This window comes from Artemia franciscana, chromosome 11 (assembly GCF_032884065.1).
Source record: "Artemia franciscana chromosome 11, ASM3288406v1, whole genome shotgun sequence".
Classification (NCBI taxonomy): domain Eukaryota; kingdom Metazoa; phylum Arthropoda; class Branchiopoda; order Anostraca; family Artemiidae; genus Artemia; species Artemia franciscana.
The window spans coordinates 11,684,501-11,704,270 of record NC_088873.1 but is presented as its reverse complement, the minus strand read 5'-3'; the positions used below and the strand labels follow the sequence as shown (position 1 = coordinate 11,704,270).

At 36.0% G+C, this 19,770-nt stretch overlaps 1 protein-coding gene across 4 annotated transcripts in view; it reads right to left on the bottom strand.

Moving 5' to 3' along the window:
• The window catches only part of LOC136032809 (hydroxymethylglutaryl-CoA synthase 1-like), a 50,430-nt gene that overhangs the window by 13,845 nt on the left and 16,815 nt on the right, over window positions 1–19,770 (bottom strand). For 3 of the 4 annotated variants that reach the window (XM_065713204.1, XM_065713207.1, XM_065713205.1), the window contains exons 2-3: window positions 3,816–4,037; window positions 1,871–2,071 (exon numbers count right to left, since the gene is read on the bottom strand). In XM_065713204.1, the coding sequence (XP_065569276.1) occupies window positions 1,871–2,071; window positions 3,816–4,032 (418 nt within the window). In that variant the 5' untranslated portion in view covers window positions 4,033–4,037. Of the gene's footprint in view, window positions 1–1,870; window positions 2,072–3,815; window positions 4,038–10,086; window positions 10,203–19,770 lie in introns of those variants that run through there. The other variant, XM_065713206.1, reaches the window with a different exon arrangement.

The window sequence follows — 19,770 nt, the reverse complement described above, 5'->3', positions numbered from 1 at the left end:
AACGACCTTAAAAAAATAAAAAAATAACTTTTAGTTTGAATTCAGACTTGCTTAAAGTTATGTTGTCAACGATAAATTTTGGCAGATTGTCGAAAAAGAGATTGGCATGTTGTTATTTGGCATACATTGGAAAGGAGAAAAAGAAAAAATTTCGCCAAAATCAGTTTCTTTTTTTATTAGAAGAGACCTGTGAAACATTCAAGACTGCCTAATACTGAACGTACTAACGAAATTACTGATTTACGTGCATTTACTAATGAATGAAACTTCTGCTGTCTGGGGAGATGAATTGTATGTCCTTAATTCCACATAAAGTGTCTGCATTTATAAACAAAAATATATGATTAAGTTACTTTTTATATGTATTCAGACCCTTTTAAATAAATCTTAGTTTCATGTATTATATCTTGAAAAGCCAGAGAAACTTCTTTTATTATTATTATTATTCTTATTATTTCTTCTTATTATTGTTAAATTGTTTTTTATGTCGATTCAGAGTTTTTAAAGGCAGAATTTAAAATAAAACTATATTCCATCTTTAATATCATGAAAAGTAGAAGAAACATAAATATCCAGCCGATTTTTTTTTTCTATCTATTCCTTTTTTTTAATTAGAAAAGAGATCTATGAAACATAAAAGTTTACAGTATCGACCAAAGGGGGAAATGAAATTACTGATGTTCGCGTACTTACCATAGGGTAACACTTTCCTGTTGAGGATAGATAAACTTTAGATCCTTGATTTCCCTGAAAATGTTTATATTTATAAACCGACTTATTTGATTAATTACTTTTCTGTGTCACTTTCGTTTTGATAAATGCAGAACCTAACATAAATTAGGTTTAAGTTATCACCTTGATAAAGCGGGAAAAAGAACAGTAGTCAAGTGTGACTCTGAACTGAGGACGCTTCAAAAGGCTGAGGAACATTTGTTCCATGATTTCCAAAAGAATTGTCCAAAGATAAATTTAGGCACGCTTTTGACTAATCAGACATCAAAAAGTAGCCTGTAAAAAAGACGTGGTTTGATCCCACTTCCCTAGGGGTTATAGTAAGAGAAAGGCCACGGTGACGAGGTTACGTTTACGGATGCAGGATTGCCAAAGATTGTACTTTTTGGTCACCCAAAAAGTTGGGTACTTTTTGGGGCCCTACGAAAAGCACTTCGTCTCCAAATGGGTTGGGAAGAAATCACATGACCATATTCAAAGAAACCTAGAACTATATATGGAAGGGGTAAAAGGGAAACATTGAATAGATTGGGGTGTAGGAGGAGCGTTTACAGCTGTTTTGGCCTCCAGCAGCTTGGCGCTTCCGTGTATCATTTGTAGTGGTAGAAGTAATAGTGGACTTTTTTACATTGAAGTTAATTACCCAAATAACTGCGATATGACAACCGCGGATAATCCGAAAAAGATTGGAACAGGCTAAAAATAAAAACGCAAAACTTTTAACAAGTTTTATTTGCGCTCCATTATTTTACTGCTATTATTACATTATTATCACCTATACTTTTATTTGCTTATTATTATTTTTTTACAAATCGAGCTATCGGATGGTCAGCTTTTTTTTTGTCATATAAGTCGATCCAAAAGCTTCCCTTTAACTGGTCTAAAATGGACTTCATCTGAAGCATTAGGATTACATTCCCAATAAGAAATATTAGCAAACATATGGTACAGCTATTTTACCACAATGATGGCATTCGCTTCTCAAGTTTATAACAGTTTCAGCAGATTAATCCTAACAGCCCACTCGTAAGCTTCTTAAAAGGAGATATTTACCAACTAAGACAATACAGATGAAGGAAGAGAGGGAGGGGAACAAAGAAGGAGAGGGAGGGAGTGAAAGAAGAATGGAGAATACTACCATCCCAAGCAGACGATTCAATCCAGCTAATAGCATTAAAAAGGGCTGCTGTGCCTCCATAGCAAGCGTTGGTTGTATCCAATCCTTCCACGTCATGATTCCCCGATTCCTCAAAAAGCTGCATTAAACAGGTTTTCACACTCTTAGACTTATCAATAATAGTTTCTGTGCCAACTTGCAAATGACCGATTCTATCATAACCTGAAAATAAAAAAAGAACTACATATATGTGCGTGCATGTGGATATTTGTTTATTCAAATACCCATGCTTCAGACAGGTTTAAGTTTCAAAATGATCCTACCCATAATTTTCAATATTTTTCAAATAATCCACTTTTTTTTCTTTTTTTTTTGTCCAGAATGACTACTTACCTTGACAGAGTGTTCTGATAAACTAATTAAAACCATTTAAATAATGTTAGCATCAGTTTACAATAGACAACTGTTCTTTTGTTGTCTATTTCTAAAAGTACTTCTTCAATATTCTGCCTAAATGAGAACGAAGCATGATATGGCATGCTCGTCAGGAACAAGGCACACATTCTCAATCCTATATTTTCATTTTAAGTGCCACTTGATGGTTTAATTTTGTCTTATTCAAGAATGGAATAATTTTTCCATTTTTATTTTTTATCGAATTAAAATCACATAGTTGTGGGCATAAAGTCATGGCTAATTGTAGAAAAAGCCAAGACAGATAGTCCAATTGAGTGAGAAGCAAACCTAGCCTTAATACCCCCCCCCCTTATTAAGACTGAATAAAAACGACGTTAGTTCATTTGTTAAAAGACATGTCTATTTATTATCCGTCCATGCGTCATTCCTAGGGCAGTAGAACCAAGGTAGATAGTCAGAGCTAAGATAGTGATAGAACCTATAGTTTTCCAAGTGTTTGGTTAATTTAGTACAGGTAAACGGTGGGAATAAGTGTGCCTCTCTTGTTGGACCAATATTTGTTTGTTATCTTTTAGCAAGTCACACCTGACTAGAGTCTCAGATTTTTTATCTCTGGTGTTTAGCACTTCTTATTTTTTTTAACGGTATTTTCGGAGATCACACGATAAAGTAAATGTATCTATTAGTGACTGTTTGATAGCATTCTTAAGGTGCCGGCTATTTTTCCCTGTGACCTCTTGTATTTTCTATACAATTCGTCGTATTTTGGCAGTTTCTAGAATCTCCCCCCCCCCAAAAAAAAAGACCCTGCATACATACCGAGCTGCAATACACGATTTTTACACGATAAACGCTGTAAACCATTTGATCCTACAATGTAAACTAGAAAACTGTGACATTGGGAAAAATACACACCATGTTTTTCTCCTTATCTGGATTGTGTTGTCTTTTTTCTGCGAGATTTAGGATTCTATACCTTATGTTAGGCGAGTTAATTAAGGGACCCTTCAAGGACCTACTTTAGGACCGCTCTTGCTTTTTATTTGTGTAAACGATTTATGCTGCATCCGAGTTGTTACACGTGAACTTCCACACCGCCTTAAGTACCTTACATGATTTAATACAATAAAAATTAATTTAAGTCACGACGTCTGTAGTACCCTCAATTAAAAACGTAACCCATGATTTTCGCTAAACTTAAGAAACTGAAAAAATTTTCAAAGAAAAAAATTTTTAAAGAAAAGATGGCTCAACTTCGGATGCCACACTACTGATATAACAAGTTAAATGGTCAACTTTGGGGAAGACAGTAGAAATCTACCAGCAGGGAAATTAGTATTTGGGTATTTTAACCAAGGTGGTAACTTATACTTCATTGCTGTCCTTGTCTGAGTCAGTGGGAGGGAAGAGGGAAGCAAGATTTTTTTTTTTTTTTTTAATGGAGATAAAAAAAAAGTGTAAGTAAGAGCTACAAATAACTAAGAAATAAAAATAAGAAGGTCTAATCTTTGACCGGAACCTGACTCTAATAGATTAAGAGCCACCTTACCTATTTTGGTTTTATCTATAAGCCTTTGGACAGCATTTAAACATATAGATTGTATATCTTCTCTATCAGAAGAAAATCCCATTTTGGTTTGACCTAAACCAATAGTGTATTTCCCTTTCGATGCACCATCAAACTCTTCGAGTTCAACTTGATCAACGTATGTGTTTGGAAGGTAAATGTCCAGAGCAACAATGCCAACATTTTCAGGCCAAGCCATTGCAACTGTAAACGAAAAAAACCTTAGTTATTAGTTGCTAGGTATTATTACAGCCTTGGGTTTTTTTTGACGAGCAAATTGTTGACTAACACTCGCGAGAAAAGATTTGTTTGTCAACAATTGTCGATCAACAATGATCTTCAATGACAGATTTTGATCATCTTCAATGATCTGATTTCAATGATCTTCAATGAACAATGACAGATTTTTATTATTCTTGGAAATAAAATGCAAAATTTTCAAAATGAATCAAACACTGTTTTACTATTTTCAATAAAAATCGTATTAACTCCATTAATCTTCACTGTTTATACACGTATTCCCTGTCTGACCAAATTCTGAAAGTATCAGCTAAATTTAGCTAAACAAAACTAAATTGCCACAGTACCCTTTGGGGGGATGGGTGATTAATTCAAAATGAAGCACAACCTCAGGTCTTATTTTAGATAAGTGGTCAAGCTAACGATAAACATAACACCCTTTACGGCGAAGCAACTGTTTTTTCTCTCCTAATATTGCAAGAGCAAAAACAATTTCCCCCCACGATGTTCATACTTGAAATTTCGCGCTTATTGGGACCAATAAGTTTGGCAGACGTCATTTCAATTGTGGATCCTCTTCATCTACAATGTTGATCACTAGCCTTTGTTGGTCACATGTTGATCAACAATGTCTTGCCAAAACAGATTGTTGTAAACAATGCTGATCAGCAACGTCGTCAGAAAAGGTCTTTATAGGTTTATGTGGAACTTAAGATTTCAACTTGCACCAAACGTTCACGATACTTACACCATTGTATTCATTATTAGATATATCCATTCACCGAGTTAAGTCATGGAATTACCCAGACTTTTTCGCAGAAATTGGTCTAAACTAGGTTAAAAAAAAATACGAAAACTGTCCTTTTTTCAGCGATTTTCAGGACAAAAATGTGGCGTATTTTTAATCTAAACTTCAAGCTATACTAAATTTCTAAAGTTTAAATCGGTTGATGGACAGAGTTTAATATCGGCTATAGACTGATAGGAAAATATTTGAATCTCGTTTATATATTAAAACAGTGGGAGGGCAGAAAAATAACATACCAAAACTTTCAAGAAAAGTCAGTTTATCAGTTGCTGTGCATAATTGCAACTTAAATAGTGCAATACATTCTTAGCTATTGCATGGGAATTATAAAGCGGAATTATTCCACTTTAGTAAAGTAGTCGAAAGACCTCAAAGAAAGCTGTAATAAAATCAAAATCCCAGATTTCGCCTGAGGACAAAATATCTACAGTCTTGAAACATCCAATTTTTACGAAATAATATGTAAGGCCAGACGACAAAGAAGAAGAAAAACATGAATTCCATAGATCTATCTTATTTTGGGTAAAGGACACACTTTTATATTGTTATTTTTTTTTTTAAATTTTATGTTCGCGTTTTTGACAACTCATCCCTAGTCCCCCCTCCTCTAATAACCACATATAGCTCTATGCTATACAAATAAGACTAACCAAAAATATAGTGGAATTCTTACTTTATAATACGCAGCAAGTACCAATGAATCATATTCTCATTATTCTCCATTTTTATCTGTTTTTGAATAAGTTCCTTCAATTATTATGCAAGTTTTTCTTTAAATAGCCTAGGGTTATATCAGACCGTTGGAGAGGGGCTGGGGATGAATTGTCACAAAACCATAAAAATGAACATCAATCAGCTATCTAAAAGTGCGTCTCTTTTTGTTCTAGGATGTCTCCTTCTGAAGAGCGGCTATTCAAGACCTCTACCTTTTGGTTACTTCTGATTGAAGAACCAAAAGCTGTTTCAGAGATTGGCCATATTCCAATTCAGTGCCGCCATGTTGACTAAAAACTAGTAACTCCTCTTTTCTTCCTCATCATCATTTAATGAATTTGCTTTTATAAATCCCAAATGTGATTTTAAAAAAAATCTAATACTACTGCTCTTGCGTTAAAACTTAATATTCTTGTCATTATTTACAGTAAAGTGCAGAATTGTGTTATAAGTATTTTGCAATGTCAAATAGAGGTTATGAAATGGGAGAATTTAGTCCAAACTAATCCGCTCGGAGATCCCAATTCATCTCGGAAAGTGTACGATTTTTCCAAGATTTCCTACTGTTTTCCACACAACTACCATGTTTGTTACAAATTTCAGCTCCCCCTCCTACTCCCAAACTAAATTCTTCTCACCTGGCTAGGCAGAGGGTATTTGAACAAATTCTGTTCTTGGGGGGAACTAGGTTATACAATGGTACCAATTCAACAAAATGTAGGGTTAGGTGAGAATTTTTTTTTTACTTTAAAATTGAAGATACAACAAAGGTAGTTTTCAAAACATATGGGGGTAAAGGACTTCTCTGATTTTTTTTATTATTTATGTTTAATAAACAGTTTTAAATATTTTTTAAAACCTAATGGGGAGATAGTTCCTTCTCCCTCCTCTCCTATTGGGTGCCCTGTTCATGTAGCATATGAATGCGATCTTTTATTTTTACGCAATAAGAGAAGAGTTCAAACCCCCTCATCTCATACACCATTTATGGGAATTTAAAAGTAACTGGACCTAAAAATAAACCTTTCGAGGTATAAGATGACTCACTGCCAAAAGGATGTACTTCCACATCTTCTAATAGTCGATGGGCAAAGATCAACTTAATCAAATGACGCTCATGAATAATTACCAACAATAAATTACCAATAATTACCAACAATAACATTTGATTTCTTAGATAGCTCTACAAAATTTCTGGTGATAACTGTCGATCAAATTAGATGAAGCAGCAACCCCTTTCTGTGAGTCGAAGGTTATTTGTCTCAATTCTCCCAATAGGCGACTTGTCAGAAATGTTTTCTAGACACCCAATAAGATTCTTTGAATTATTTCCTCTTGTATTCTCATCACAGCAAAAATATATATAGCGAAATATACGTTATATACATATCTGCTGTGGTCGTCATTGTCACGACTAACTCGTAGCATTTACACTTACGTGAAAATTCATGAGGGAAGACCTTATAATAATAATCGGACAATTTTGAGAAAAAAGGAGCGGGGCAGGAGGCCTGGTTACCCTCCAATTTTTTGGTTACTTAAAAAGGCAACTAGAACTTTTGATTTTTTACGAATGTTTTTATTAGTAAAAATATATATAAAGAACATACTTTAGTGGCTTTTATGCTTGCAGTGTGCGAAAATGTTAGGTATGAATGCGCCACCCCATGGCAGCATTGCCTCTGAAACCCGAAGAACCTGTAGATGGATGGATGAAAAATGTTAGGGATGAATGCGCCACCCCATGGCAGCATTACCTCTGAAACCCGAAGAACCTGTAGATGGATGGATGAAAAATATTAGGGATGAATGCGCCACCCCATGGCAGCATTGCCTCTGAAACCCGAAGAACATGTAGATGGATGGATGAAATATGTTAGGGATGAATGTACCACCCCATGGCAGCATTGCCTCTGAAACCCGAAGAACCTGTAGATGGATGGATGAAAAATGTTAGGGATGAATGCGCCACCCCATGGCAGCGTTGCCTCTGAAACCCGAAGAACATGTAGATGGATGGATGAAAAATGTTAGGGATGAATGCGCCACCCCATGGCAGCATTACCTCTGAAACCCGAAGAACCTGTAGATGGATGGATGAAAAATATTAGGGATGAATGCGCCACCCCATGGCAGCATTGCCTCTGAAACCCGAAGAGCATGTAGATGGATGGATGAAATATGTTAGGGATGAATGTACCACCCCGTGGCAGTATTGCCTCTGAAACCCGAAGAACCTGTAGATGGATGGATGAAAAATGTTAGGGATGAATGCGCCACCCCATGGCAGCGTTGCCTCTGAAACCCGAAGAACATGTAGATGGATGGATGAAAAATGTTAGGGATGAATGCGCCACCCCATGGCAGCATTACCTCTGAAACCCGAAGAACCTGTAGATGGATGGATGAAAAATATTAGGGATGAATGCGCCACCCCATGGCAGCATTGCCTCTGAAACCCGAAGAGCATGTAGATGGATGGATGAAATATGTTAGGGATGAATGTACCACCCCGTGGCAGTATTGCCTCTGAAACCCAAAGAACCTGTAGATGGATGGATGAAAAATGTTAGGGATGAATGCGCCACCCCATGGCAGCGTTGCCTCTGAAACCCGAAGAACATGTAGATGGATGGATGAAAAATGTTAGGGATGAATGCGCCGCCCCATGGCAGCATTGCCTCTGAAACCCGAAGAATATGTAAATGGATGAATGAAGAATTTTAGGGATGAATGCGGCACCCCATGGCAGCATTGCCTCTGAAACCCGAAGAACACGTAGATGGATGGATGAAAAATGTTAGGGATGAATGCGCCACCCCATAATACCATTGCCTCTGAAACCCGGAGAACATGTAGATGGATGGATGAAAAATGTTATGGATGAATGCGCAACCCCATGGCAGCATTGCCTCTGAAACCCGAAGAATATGTAAATGGATGGATGAAGAATGTTAGGGATGAATGCGCCACCCCATGGCAGCATTGCCTCTGAGCCCCAAAGAACAAGTAGATGGATGGATGGATGGATCGAGTTAACGACGCTTCTTGACTACTGAGGTCCTTGCACCTGCTCTGCAATGTGTTGCTACAGCTGGATTCGAGCTCTGGTTCCCGTATTACCAAGCTGAGATGTTCTACGACTACTGCTTCAATACGATTATCTCATGTGAAAAAATACGAAGTTACAATAGGAAATATGAGTTTCATCAGACATATTAAATTTGGTACGAAAATTTTCATCAAAACTCCACTCAAATTCAGAGGACTTTCCTTCCCTGAAATTACACGAATATGCTTATGCAAATAACTTTTGACAGGCAACTTTAAACTTAATGATTTTAACGTATTTTGGATCGGTATGTATATATTATTTTCCAAGTCTAATTTTCCACAGTTTCAATTACTGTTACAAGGACCCACTAAGTGACGTCAGTTAGCAAAAATGTAGGGGGAGGGGAGTATTTTTCGAAATCTACGGGGACAGGCAATGTTTTTTTAATTTTTCAAACAAGAATACTAAAAAAGGCCTTTCTGAAAAAAATATCGAAAATTACAACCCCTCTTAAAATCTAGAACTACAATAAACTATGTCCCCACATTTTTCCCCCTTAAGCCAAGCTTACAAACGTACCCAGAACTTAAAGTGAGGTTGGTAATTGGTATATTATTTTCAGAAAAAAGTAAAAATATCTGTTTTTACTGTTTTGTTTCTTCGAAAACCACGTTTTCTAAAAAAAATCGCTGATATTCAGCTTCATTTAGTATTTTTTTTTTGGTACAGCAAATCCAAACAAAACGCCGCAAATAAAACAATTTTTTTCCACTGCCTTTTGTCTACAACTCAATATAAGGTTGTAAAACTATAAAACGCACTCCTCAACTCTATAAAGGTTGAATTATACATATTTACGAATAAAATGAAATGAAAATATTATAAATAATAAATAAAATTTTCAACTAAGACAATAAAAAAGAACGACTGTAAATACTACTAAAAGCCCAAATATTTCGGAATTACACCCAGAAAAAAAGAATAAAAATGAAGCAATACAGCTAAAATGCATAAAACAATAACACAAAGAGATAGGAAAAAGTTAACTTAAAACCCGCTAGGGGCACAAATTGGGGAGGGGGTAGGGAGTCCCTGCCCCCTGGCCAAGAGGGGCAATTTCGGAGAAATTTTTGCCAGGGGGAGGGGGAAATTGGCCTCCTCCCGATATTTCTGAAAAATCCTGTTTTTTTATTTTCATTGAAAATAATTACAAAAAAGTTTACCCCCATGGACTTTGAAACATGACTTTTCAATGTCTTAAAATTTTTTTAAAATATGTTCAGTTCTAAAAAACTGAAAAAAGTCTATGCGCCCTCCTTAAAATTTCCTGAATTTGTGCTCCTGAGCCCATTACTTGTAATACAAAACAAATCTTTTCAACCTGACCTCTAATAAAATATTTACAAAATCAATCCAAAAAAGAAAAAAAAACTCACCACAAATATTCGTACAAACAAGTGGAAATCTAAATTATGACTAGAGGGCCATATAATTTAGAAAACAAACTTAATTTAACTCTTGGAAAATTCCCTTATCTTGGATTAAGGGCTTGCATGTCTTAATGTACACAATGGATATTCCTGATCCTTGATAACCTGTTTATGACCACCACATTTACAATTTAGGCGTCGATAATAAGGAAGATTTACCATTGATTGCCAGGTCAAATGTTTATAACTTCATTGTTCGTTTTCTTTTTAAAACCATTTAAATATAACCAACATATTTATCAGATAAGGCAAAAGCTAGCCGGCTTTAAAAGGACAACAGTAATAAAAAAAAATAAAAAAAAATCAATAAAAAAAAAAATCTAGGAAGCTTCAAATATGATATTGGGGAAAGATGACTGATATAACAGCCCCTTTTTTATATATTAAATAAAAAAAACAAGTTTTTTTAAATGAAAGTAAGGAGCGACATTAAAACTTAAAACGAACAGAAATTACTCCGTATATGAAAGGGGCTTTTCCTCCTCGACACCCCGCTCCTTACGCTAAAGTTTTTTATTGTTTTAAAAAGTAGAGCTGCGAGAAAGAATCAAACTTTAGCGCAAGGAGCGGGGTGTCGAGGAGGAAAAGCCCCTTTCATATACGGAGTAATTTCTGTTCGTTTTAAGTTTTAATGTCGCTCCTTACTTTCATTTAAAAAAACTTGTTTTTTTTATTTAATTTCTGAAATTTTTTTAATTAATGCATGACTGATTTTGGCTCTCCGTCCATAAATTATTAAAATGAAATTTGCATATTAATTCTTTTTTTGGCTAAATGGCTTTCTCTTAGTTTTGATCAGACGATTTTGAGAAATAAGGGGTGGGGAAGGAGGTCTTGTTGCCCTCCAATTTTTCGGTTACTTAAAAAGGCAACTAGATCTTTTATTTTTAACGAACGTTTTTATTAGTAAAAAAAAAATACGTAACTTAAGAATTAACTTACGTAACAAACTTTTATATTCTTATATTTTTGATTATATATATGAGGGGGTTGGTCCCCTCGTTAATACCTCGCTCTTCACACTAAATCTTGTTTTATCCCAATTCTTTAAGAATGACCCCTGAATCAGAAAGGCCGTAGAATAAATAGTTGAAATAATTAAAAAAAATTTTAGCATAAAGAGTGAAGTGTTTATCTCCTCCTAAATACCTCGCTCTTTATGCTAAAGTATTTTTAGAACCCCTCATATGCGTAATAATCTCTGTTCTTTTTTAAGTTTTAGTGCTTCTCCTTACTTTCAATTGAAAAAACTTTTTCATGTTTATATTTTCATTGTTTTTTTTTTATAGTAATGCTAGAAAGTCCTGCGCCCTTTTCATTGAATTTCTCTTCCCCCATGAAATATTCCTCCAAGGAAAGATCCTCCCATATAGCCCCCTCCCCTGAACCCCACACCCAAACCAAAAAAATCCCCCTGATAACGTCGGTACACTTCCCAGTAACCATTACTGTATGTAAACATTGGTCAAAGTTTGTAACTTGCAGCCCCTCCCCCAGGGACTGTGGGGGGTAAGTCATCCCCAAAGACATAGTTATTATGGTTTTCGACTATGCGGAACAAAATGGCTATCTCAAAATTTTGATCCGTTGACTTTGGGAAAAAAATGAGCGTGGGAGGGGGCCTAGGTGCCCTCCAATTTTTCGGTTACTTAAAAAGGCAACTAGATCTTTTATTTTTAACGAACGTTTTTATTAGTAAAAAAAAAATACGTAACTTAAGAATTAACTTACGTAACAAACTTTTATATTCTTATATTTTTGATTATATATATGAGGGGGTTGGTCCCCTCGTTAATACCTCGCTCTTCACACTAAATCTTGTTTTATCCCAATTCTTTAAGAATGACCCCTGAATCAGAAAGGCCGTAGAATAAATAGTTGAAATAATTAAAAAAAATTTTAGCATAAAGAGTGAAGTGTTTATCTCCTCCTAAATACCTCGCTCTTTATGCTAAAGTATTTTTAGAACCCCTCATATGCGTAATAATCTCTGTTCTTTTTTAAGTTTTAGTGCTTCTCCTTACTTTCAATTGAAAAAACTTTTTCATGTTTATATTTTCATTGTTTTTTTTTTATAGTAATGCTAGAAAGTCCTGCGCCCTTTTCATTGAATTTCTCTTCCCCCATGAAATATTCCTCCAAGGAAAGATCCTCCCATATAGCCCCCTCCCCTGAACCCCACACCCAAACCAAAAAAATCCCCCTGATAACGTCGGTACACTTCCCAGTAACCATTACTGTATGTAAACATTGGTCAAAGTTTGTAACTTGCAGCCCCTCCCCCAGGGACTGTGGGGGGTAAGTCATCCCCAAAGACATAGTTATTATGGTTTTCGACTATGCGGAACAAAATGGCTATCTCAAAATTTTGATCCGTTGACTTTGGGAAAAAATGAGCGTGGGAGGGGGCCTAGGTGCCCTCTAATTTTTTTGGTCACTTAAAAAGGGCACTAGAACTTTTCATTTCCGTTAGAATGAGCCCTCTTGCAACACTCTAGGACCACTTGGTCGATACGATGACCCCTGGGAAAAAAAAAAAAAAAACAAACAAAAAACAAATAAACACGCACCCGTGATTTGTCTTCTGGCAAAAAATACGAAATTCCACATTTTTGTAGATTAGACCTTGAAATTTTTTCTATAGGGTTCTCTGATACGCTGAATGCGATGGTGTAATTTTCGTTAAGATCCTATGACTTTTAGGGGGTGTTACCCCCTATTTTCCAAAATAAGGCAATTTTTCTCAGGCTCGTAACTTTTGATGACAATAACTAAACTTGATGAAACTTATATATTTGAAATCAGCATAAAAATCCGATTCTTTTGATATATCCTTTAGCATCGAAATTCCGTTTTTTAGAGTTTCGTTTACTATTGAGCCGGGTCGCTCCTTACTACAGTTCGTTACCACGAACTGTTTGATTTATTTATTTATATTTTACTATATTTTATTTATCTAAGGTCAGTTTTTTTTTGTTCTTTTTCTCATTAGTAAGAGCTTCTGAAATATTCAGACTTTAATTATTATTAGCGAGAAAAAGGTTCTATTTTGTCATTATTTTATTGAAAATACACCCGTCTTGCTACATTTTCATTTCGTTTTAACTGAAGAGCAAAAATGCCACCAGTAAATTAGCTCCAAGCAAAAAAACAGCAGGCAAAAGCTCTACAGAAAGAACTGCTAACTTGTACATGAGTGTCCATAAGAGGGGGCAGAAGAGTACCAGCCCCTCTGGCTGAATGACACGCCTTATATATTGTGTTTTTGTTCGAGATTTCAATTATACAGCATTAGAAGTGCTGACTAGACCAGGTAAGCGCTCCCCTAAAAGGCAGTTTATGGGCGCCAATAAACTTGTATGTGCAGAGGTTCCTGTTGCTTGGTCTGTTTCTAGATTGAAATTACGCCAATTTCACTATTTGATTTTTTTTTTTTTTAGAGATGAAAGCTTCTTGTAGACATTGTGGTGATGGCAAGACTACAGCCTGTGATGCATCCATCTCTGCCCTTGAAGTAGCAGACAAGTCGTCTAAAGAGAGAAGGAGACAGCAGCCCTGCAGTATTTCTAACTTTCTTCAAATTTTACACACTTTCAACGTTCTTCAAGCAAACATACTTCGAATTCTTACTTTGTTACCATAATAAATACTTTTCTTTCCAGTTTGTGCTGTCAATCAGCTTGTGTCTGTTATGCTGTCAAATGTATTACTATGAGGACTAGTTACTTAAGAATAGGCACAGGCTATTCCCAGCAATGGCTTAAATTGCATGGCGAAGTAGAACACCATCATGGGAGGACCCTCTATAGGAGGAGAACTGCGAACGGCGGAAGATCCAGATATGGACAGCGGCCTCTGCATACAACCGAAGGCCTGGGGAACTATCGGTGAACCAAATTCCCACGAAACACCGTGAAATGTCGGACCAGAATAAGATACAAGGATTCACAAAGAAAAGAGAACAGAGAAAATAACAAGAGCTCAAGCTGAGAATTCAGAGTTCTATCAGCGGTTCTTCCTCTAAAAGTAACAGAGTCAAACTGACTATCACCATTTTTACACTCTTTTGCTTCTCTATGACAACGTACGCAATCTTACACTCAGCTAAGGCTACTTTTAGCGGTTACTTTCCGGATGGAATAGTTTCGTTTGAAGAACAAGATTACTTATGGCCCCTACACAATAAGATTTTCTCTATGATGACGTACGCAATCTCACATTCCACTAGGGCTACTTGTAGCAGCTACTTTCCGGATGGAACAGTTGTGAGATATACATTTACTAAGAAAAGAAAACAAACACTATTCGCCATTCGCCTGCCAAGAAAGGCAATAAGCTTGTAAGGTCTAATAGTTTAATAAGGTCTAATACAATAGATTGTAGTTAGGTCTAATAGTTTCATTTGAAGAACAAGATTACTTATGGCCCCTACACAATGAGATTTTCTCTATGATAACGTACGCAATCTCACATTCCACTAGGGCTACTTGTAGCAGCTACTTTCCGGCTGGAATAGTTAGGTCTAGTAGTTTCATATGAAGAACAGGATTACTTATGGCCCCTGCAGAATGAGATTTTACTACTATCAAGATATAACTACTGCCAATTTACTATAATCAAATTTTCCAGAAATTTTCAGCCCATCAAAAAATTCTAGAAAAAACCTGTCTGGCTCGAATTAACACTAGCTATATTTCGGTATTAGTAAAACCTTTATTAACTTGACTGTTTTTAATAAGCTCAACACTCTTCACAAATTTTCAGTTTTATAGATCCAGTAGAATGGGCTGCAGTACCCCAAGGTTCAATGAGCATTAAGCTTGAGTACTTAATACTTTAATGCTTTAGTACATTAGTACATTACATGAGAAATTATTATTTCTAGATGAAAAGCAAGTAATGTCCAAAATCACAGGTTTCAAAGCTTCAAAGGTTTCAAAACTTGAAGGAGAGGAGCTTATGAAGATGAACTAATGGAGGCGTTATTTTGATGAGATGTGTTATGGCTAGAATGGTTAAATGCAAAAACAAGTTTTTTTTCAAATGAAAGTTAGGAGCAGGATTAAAGCATAAGTCAAAAGCAATTATTCCGCATGTGAAGGAGCTGACTCCTCCTCAACTCCCCACTTGTTATGCTAAAGTTTTTTTGGTTCTTTGAAGAGCTTCTTATTCTAATTCAACAGCTCTTGTGTTTCAGCGGTTGTTCTTAAATTATTTTAGCGAAGTCAAACGTTAGCGAAAAGAGCGATAAAGTTGAGGAGGAGGGAGTCCTCCTAACATACGGAATAACTTCTCCTCGTTTTAAGTTATAAGGTTGCCTCTAAATTCCAGTTAAAAACTTTTTTTCACTTAATTTCTGACCATTTTTCAAATAAAGCTCATGCCTAGCCAAGATATGGTGTGGAATACAGGCCCCATGAACCCCCAATTTCTTACTAATAAATTGAATAGATCAGCAATTGTAAATTGATTTGAAGCTCCCTGCTTTTTCAGTTTTTCTGCTCAAGAATTAAAATGTTGGACTGTAATTAAAACTTAGGACAAATTTGACTATTTTCTCAAAATCTTCGAGGACAATTGGGCATTAAAATTCACTCTTTGAAGCATTCCCTCCCCCTTCTTCAAAATTACCCATCGTCCCTGCTTCATATTAGCTTATGTGTAATCACACATCCCTGTATGCAATTTTACAAAAGATGAAGCAAATTTTTTCAGTTTAGTTACATGAAGAATAAAAACGAATGTCAAAAACATTTTTCTACAATAAGAAGAGAGCTATCAAGCTTCAGCACCATTATTGAAGCTTATTCTAAACGAATGGATGTAAGAGGGTTATTTCTTCTCCCCTTCCCATACTTCTTTCTATATTAATGTGAATGCTCTGGAGTTCGACAATTTGGGCATTTAAAGGCGCTCGTTTAGGCATATGCCAACCAACACCTACACAATGACAAACCACCCTTCTTTCATTATAGCTGACGCGCAATTATACATCGCTGAAAATAATTTCAAGAAAAAAAATTGAACCCGCTTATCTAAATCAAGGATTAAGATAAATATAAGGTAGGTAGGTAGATTTTTATTTGAAACCTTTATATCACATACAAACCAATTAGTCGCATGAATATTAACCATTTGGGCATGGACTAAGTGACATTACAGAGCCGGATGCGCCACCATACGGTATTATGCCCTCTGCAACTGGGAAGCTCAATAGATCATTTTGATATTTTAAATTGATTGTATATATCAGGATTTCCAACTGATAGCAACTTGATCCTCCAATCAAAATCGTAGTTTGATGCCACAAAATGCCACTTTCCCGTGGCATTATAGCAGTGACTTGTCTATGGATTCTACAGCCCCCATAGGGATGTACCTGAAGTTACTAATCCCTCAAGGCGTTAGTATTGTTGATTATTGATCTATTATGTACATCTAGTTGTTACGTAATACTCCAGGGAGTGTTTTTTCGCCTAGATTTGTTTTCTTCAAGATTGTTACGTAAAAGTTAATAGTTTACTTATCCAAATGTTTGAAAACTATTCAAGATTTCTTCAAAACCTATTTTTTTAGGGCCCGCTAATCAAGTGAGGATCCCCCGAATGTAAAAAAAATGATCTTAGTCCAATATTTACTTATGTAGATAACGTTAGTTTTTGGTGAGACTTTCACAATCCTTTGTTTGGATTCTCAATTTTATTTTCATTATTGCTAGCATACAAAGGCGTCCCATTGTGTGATCTTGTACTGATTTTCAATGTTTCCAACAGCAACGGCAAAGGAGCCCTGTTACACTGTTTTTGTTCATTTTCATGCCGGGTAATGGACCTGGTAGTTCCTTTTGTTCCTCCTGGCTATAAAATGCGTATGCAAACATGCAAATTCATCAGTCTAGCTTTCAAGATGAATATGAAAGATATTATCCGAGCCTACGAAAACAGGTAAGATTCTAAGTACACTATGGATGGCCATCTCCCCCCCCCAAAAAAAAAATAAGGTAAGCATGCTCAAATTAGAGCTGATATAATTCTCTATGTAGAATCAACCAGTAAAAACCTGACACCCGCTATTGTCTTTTAATTTGACGCATTCAAATCCAAAATACATTAAGTTATTTGGTACTATTAAGCACTGCAAACGATTCACGATAAAGAAACATGTTTCTGATCAAATTGACTAGTTATATTTACATTACATCTTTGATTTGTGAGAGGAGCGGAGGAGGCTATGATTACTATTTTCATATGGAAAATGTAGCTACCTATAATTGGAGCAGTCAATACTTATTTTGGGGAGGGAAGGTGGAGACCGAACGTAAGTTATAAGGAAAACTAAAACATTTGATTTTTTATAAAGCGCCTGGGGTATTAAAAGCGAATTTAATGGGGGTACACATTGAAACTATGATTTTTGAGGGCAATTATTTGGAAAAATAAAACAGTAATTCGAGTTAAATTTGAGGGGAACACAATACATATTGAAACTATGATTTTGAAGAGAATTATTTAGAAAGCTAAAACAGTTCTTTGAGTTCAATTCAAGGGTACATATTGAAACTATTGGCTTTGCGTAGGTTATTAAAGGCAAATTCAAGGGGGAGTATAATTCATATTGAAACTATAACCTCTAAGGGCAATGATTTGGAAAACTAAAACTGTTATTCGAGTTAAATTTAAGGAGAACATTATACATATTGAAACTATGATTCTGTCCTACAAAGCCTGGTGACAATGCATTTCGCCCTTCCTCTGCAAGACGGTGAAGTCACGAGAGTTTCACTGTCAACCGTATAAGGCCACATCAGTATTGGCAATCCGTCGGTACGTGCAATTATTTGACAATCATAGATAAGGAAACGATATTTTTTTGAAAAGCTTGACGGTTGATTAGATGTTTTATCAAGTGAAAGGAGCAAGAAAAAGTAAAGAATTTGTCAAGGTAATAGGATATCGAGAGAGCCCTGGTTGGCTGCCTCTGGGGGAGGGGTTTTTGGGCATTGCCCGTCCTAAAATGGGTTTAGCGGTTATCTATAACTTTTTGAAATGAGATTATTTTCGCTGAAGGATGTATTTCAACTCAAGGATGAGAGCCCTAAGCCCTCGGCTTATTAATAATATTCTTTTTAAGGATGAGAGCCCTAAGCCCTCGGCTTATTAATAATATTCTTTTTAAGGATGAAATCATCAGTGTTTCAAGGGAAAATAAGTTGTTATTCTTATTCCAAGTTCTCAAAAATAGTTTTGGCTGGATTGAGAATTTGCAGACCAGTTTCTTTGGGGAAGAAGCGACGAATACCTCACCGATGGACACTGGCAATCTTTATCTCTAGTAGCCCTCCTGTAAGTGAAATTATTTAAGACTTATAACGAAATTTCAAGGGGAAAATGGGCAAAACACAATTGCCTTTTAAGCACAATTCTTTATCACAGTTTCTTTATCCTTGACAATTGACCGTTGTAAAATTTTCAGCACTAGACAGATATAAATTGAACTAGCCATGTACATAATATAATATCTTCTCCCAAAAGTTGACGCGATGCGCAGTCAATAATCATAGTCCATACAACACAAAAGTTCGTTAGTAAGCACACAGGTAAGCGGTAGATCAAGTTTGTCCAAAAACAAGGGAAGTGTAGGGACCCAATCTCTTCTGCTTGTTGCCTGAGATACCTGCAAAGCACTGAAAATGCACCTAAATTGTTCTTTCACTGACGAGTCACCTTAAGTATTTGGAATATGGATGGCATTGTAGAATTGTAATTTGAATAGTGTTAGTGAGTAAAGAAGTGGAAATATCACTGCAATTCCTCGCACCACAGCACCTTGTTTGAGTGAGCAAAACTATCAAATGGTAGTTCAGTCCATAAATACCAATTAGTTATTTCACTTACTACGAAACTTTTATCGTTACTGAGGGTCACTGTACTCCACTGTAATGTATTTCAAAGTTAATCCAGCTTAAACTCATGCAAAATGTACACAGGTCAAATGCCAAACCAGAAATGAGAACATTTAAGCAGAAAATCCTCAATCGAACAACTTCATAGTGGAAAATAACCTTTTCCACCTGTATAATACTGATTGCAGTGCCCTTTTTAGGACTGTTTGTGAATTTGTTTATTAATAAAACATATATAAGTAAAATAGAAGTTTTCATCCTTTAGATTTCTTCTTCCACGTATAGGTAACCATCAACAACAATTAGTGGCGGCAGCTCATCATGATTCAACTTGTACTCATCTTGGCATGCAAAGTCAGCATCACATTTTCTACAATACAATGTAGTTCAACTTTTATTATATACTAGCTGTTGGGGTGGCGCTTCGCGCCACCCCAACACCTAGTTGGTGGGGGCGCTTCGCGCCCCCCCCCAAGCCCCCCCGCGCGCGTAAGTCGTTACGCGCCATAATAGTTACGCGCCATTGTAGTTGTGTCCCTATGTCCCACCTGTGAATATAGATATATATCTATATATATAAAAATAAGTTGTCTGTGTGTGGATCTGTGGATGGATAAGGTGACGTCACCTGAAAAAACTGGATCAGGTGACGTCAAAACTGAAAAAACTAAAAAAAAAGGCAAAAACTACAAAAAAAACTAAAAACTAATAAAAAAAATAAAAAAGCT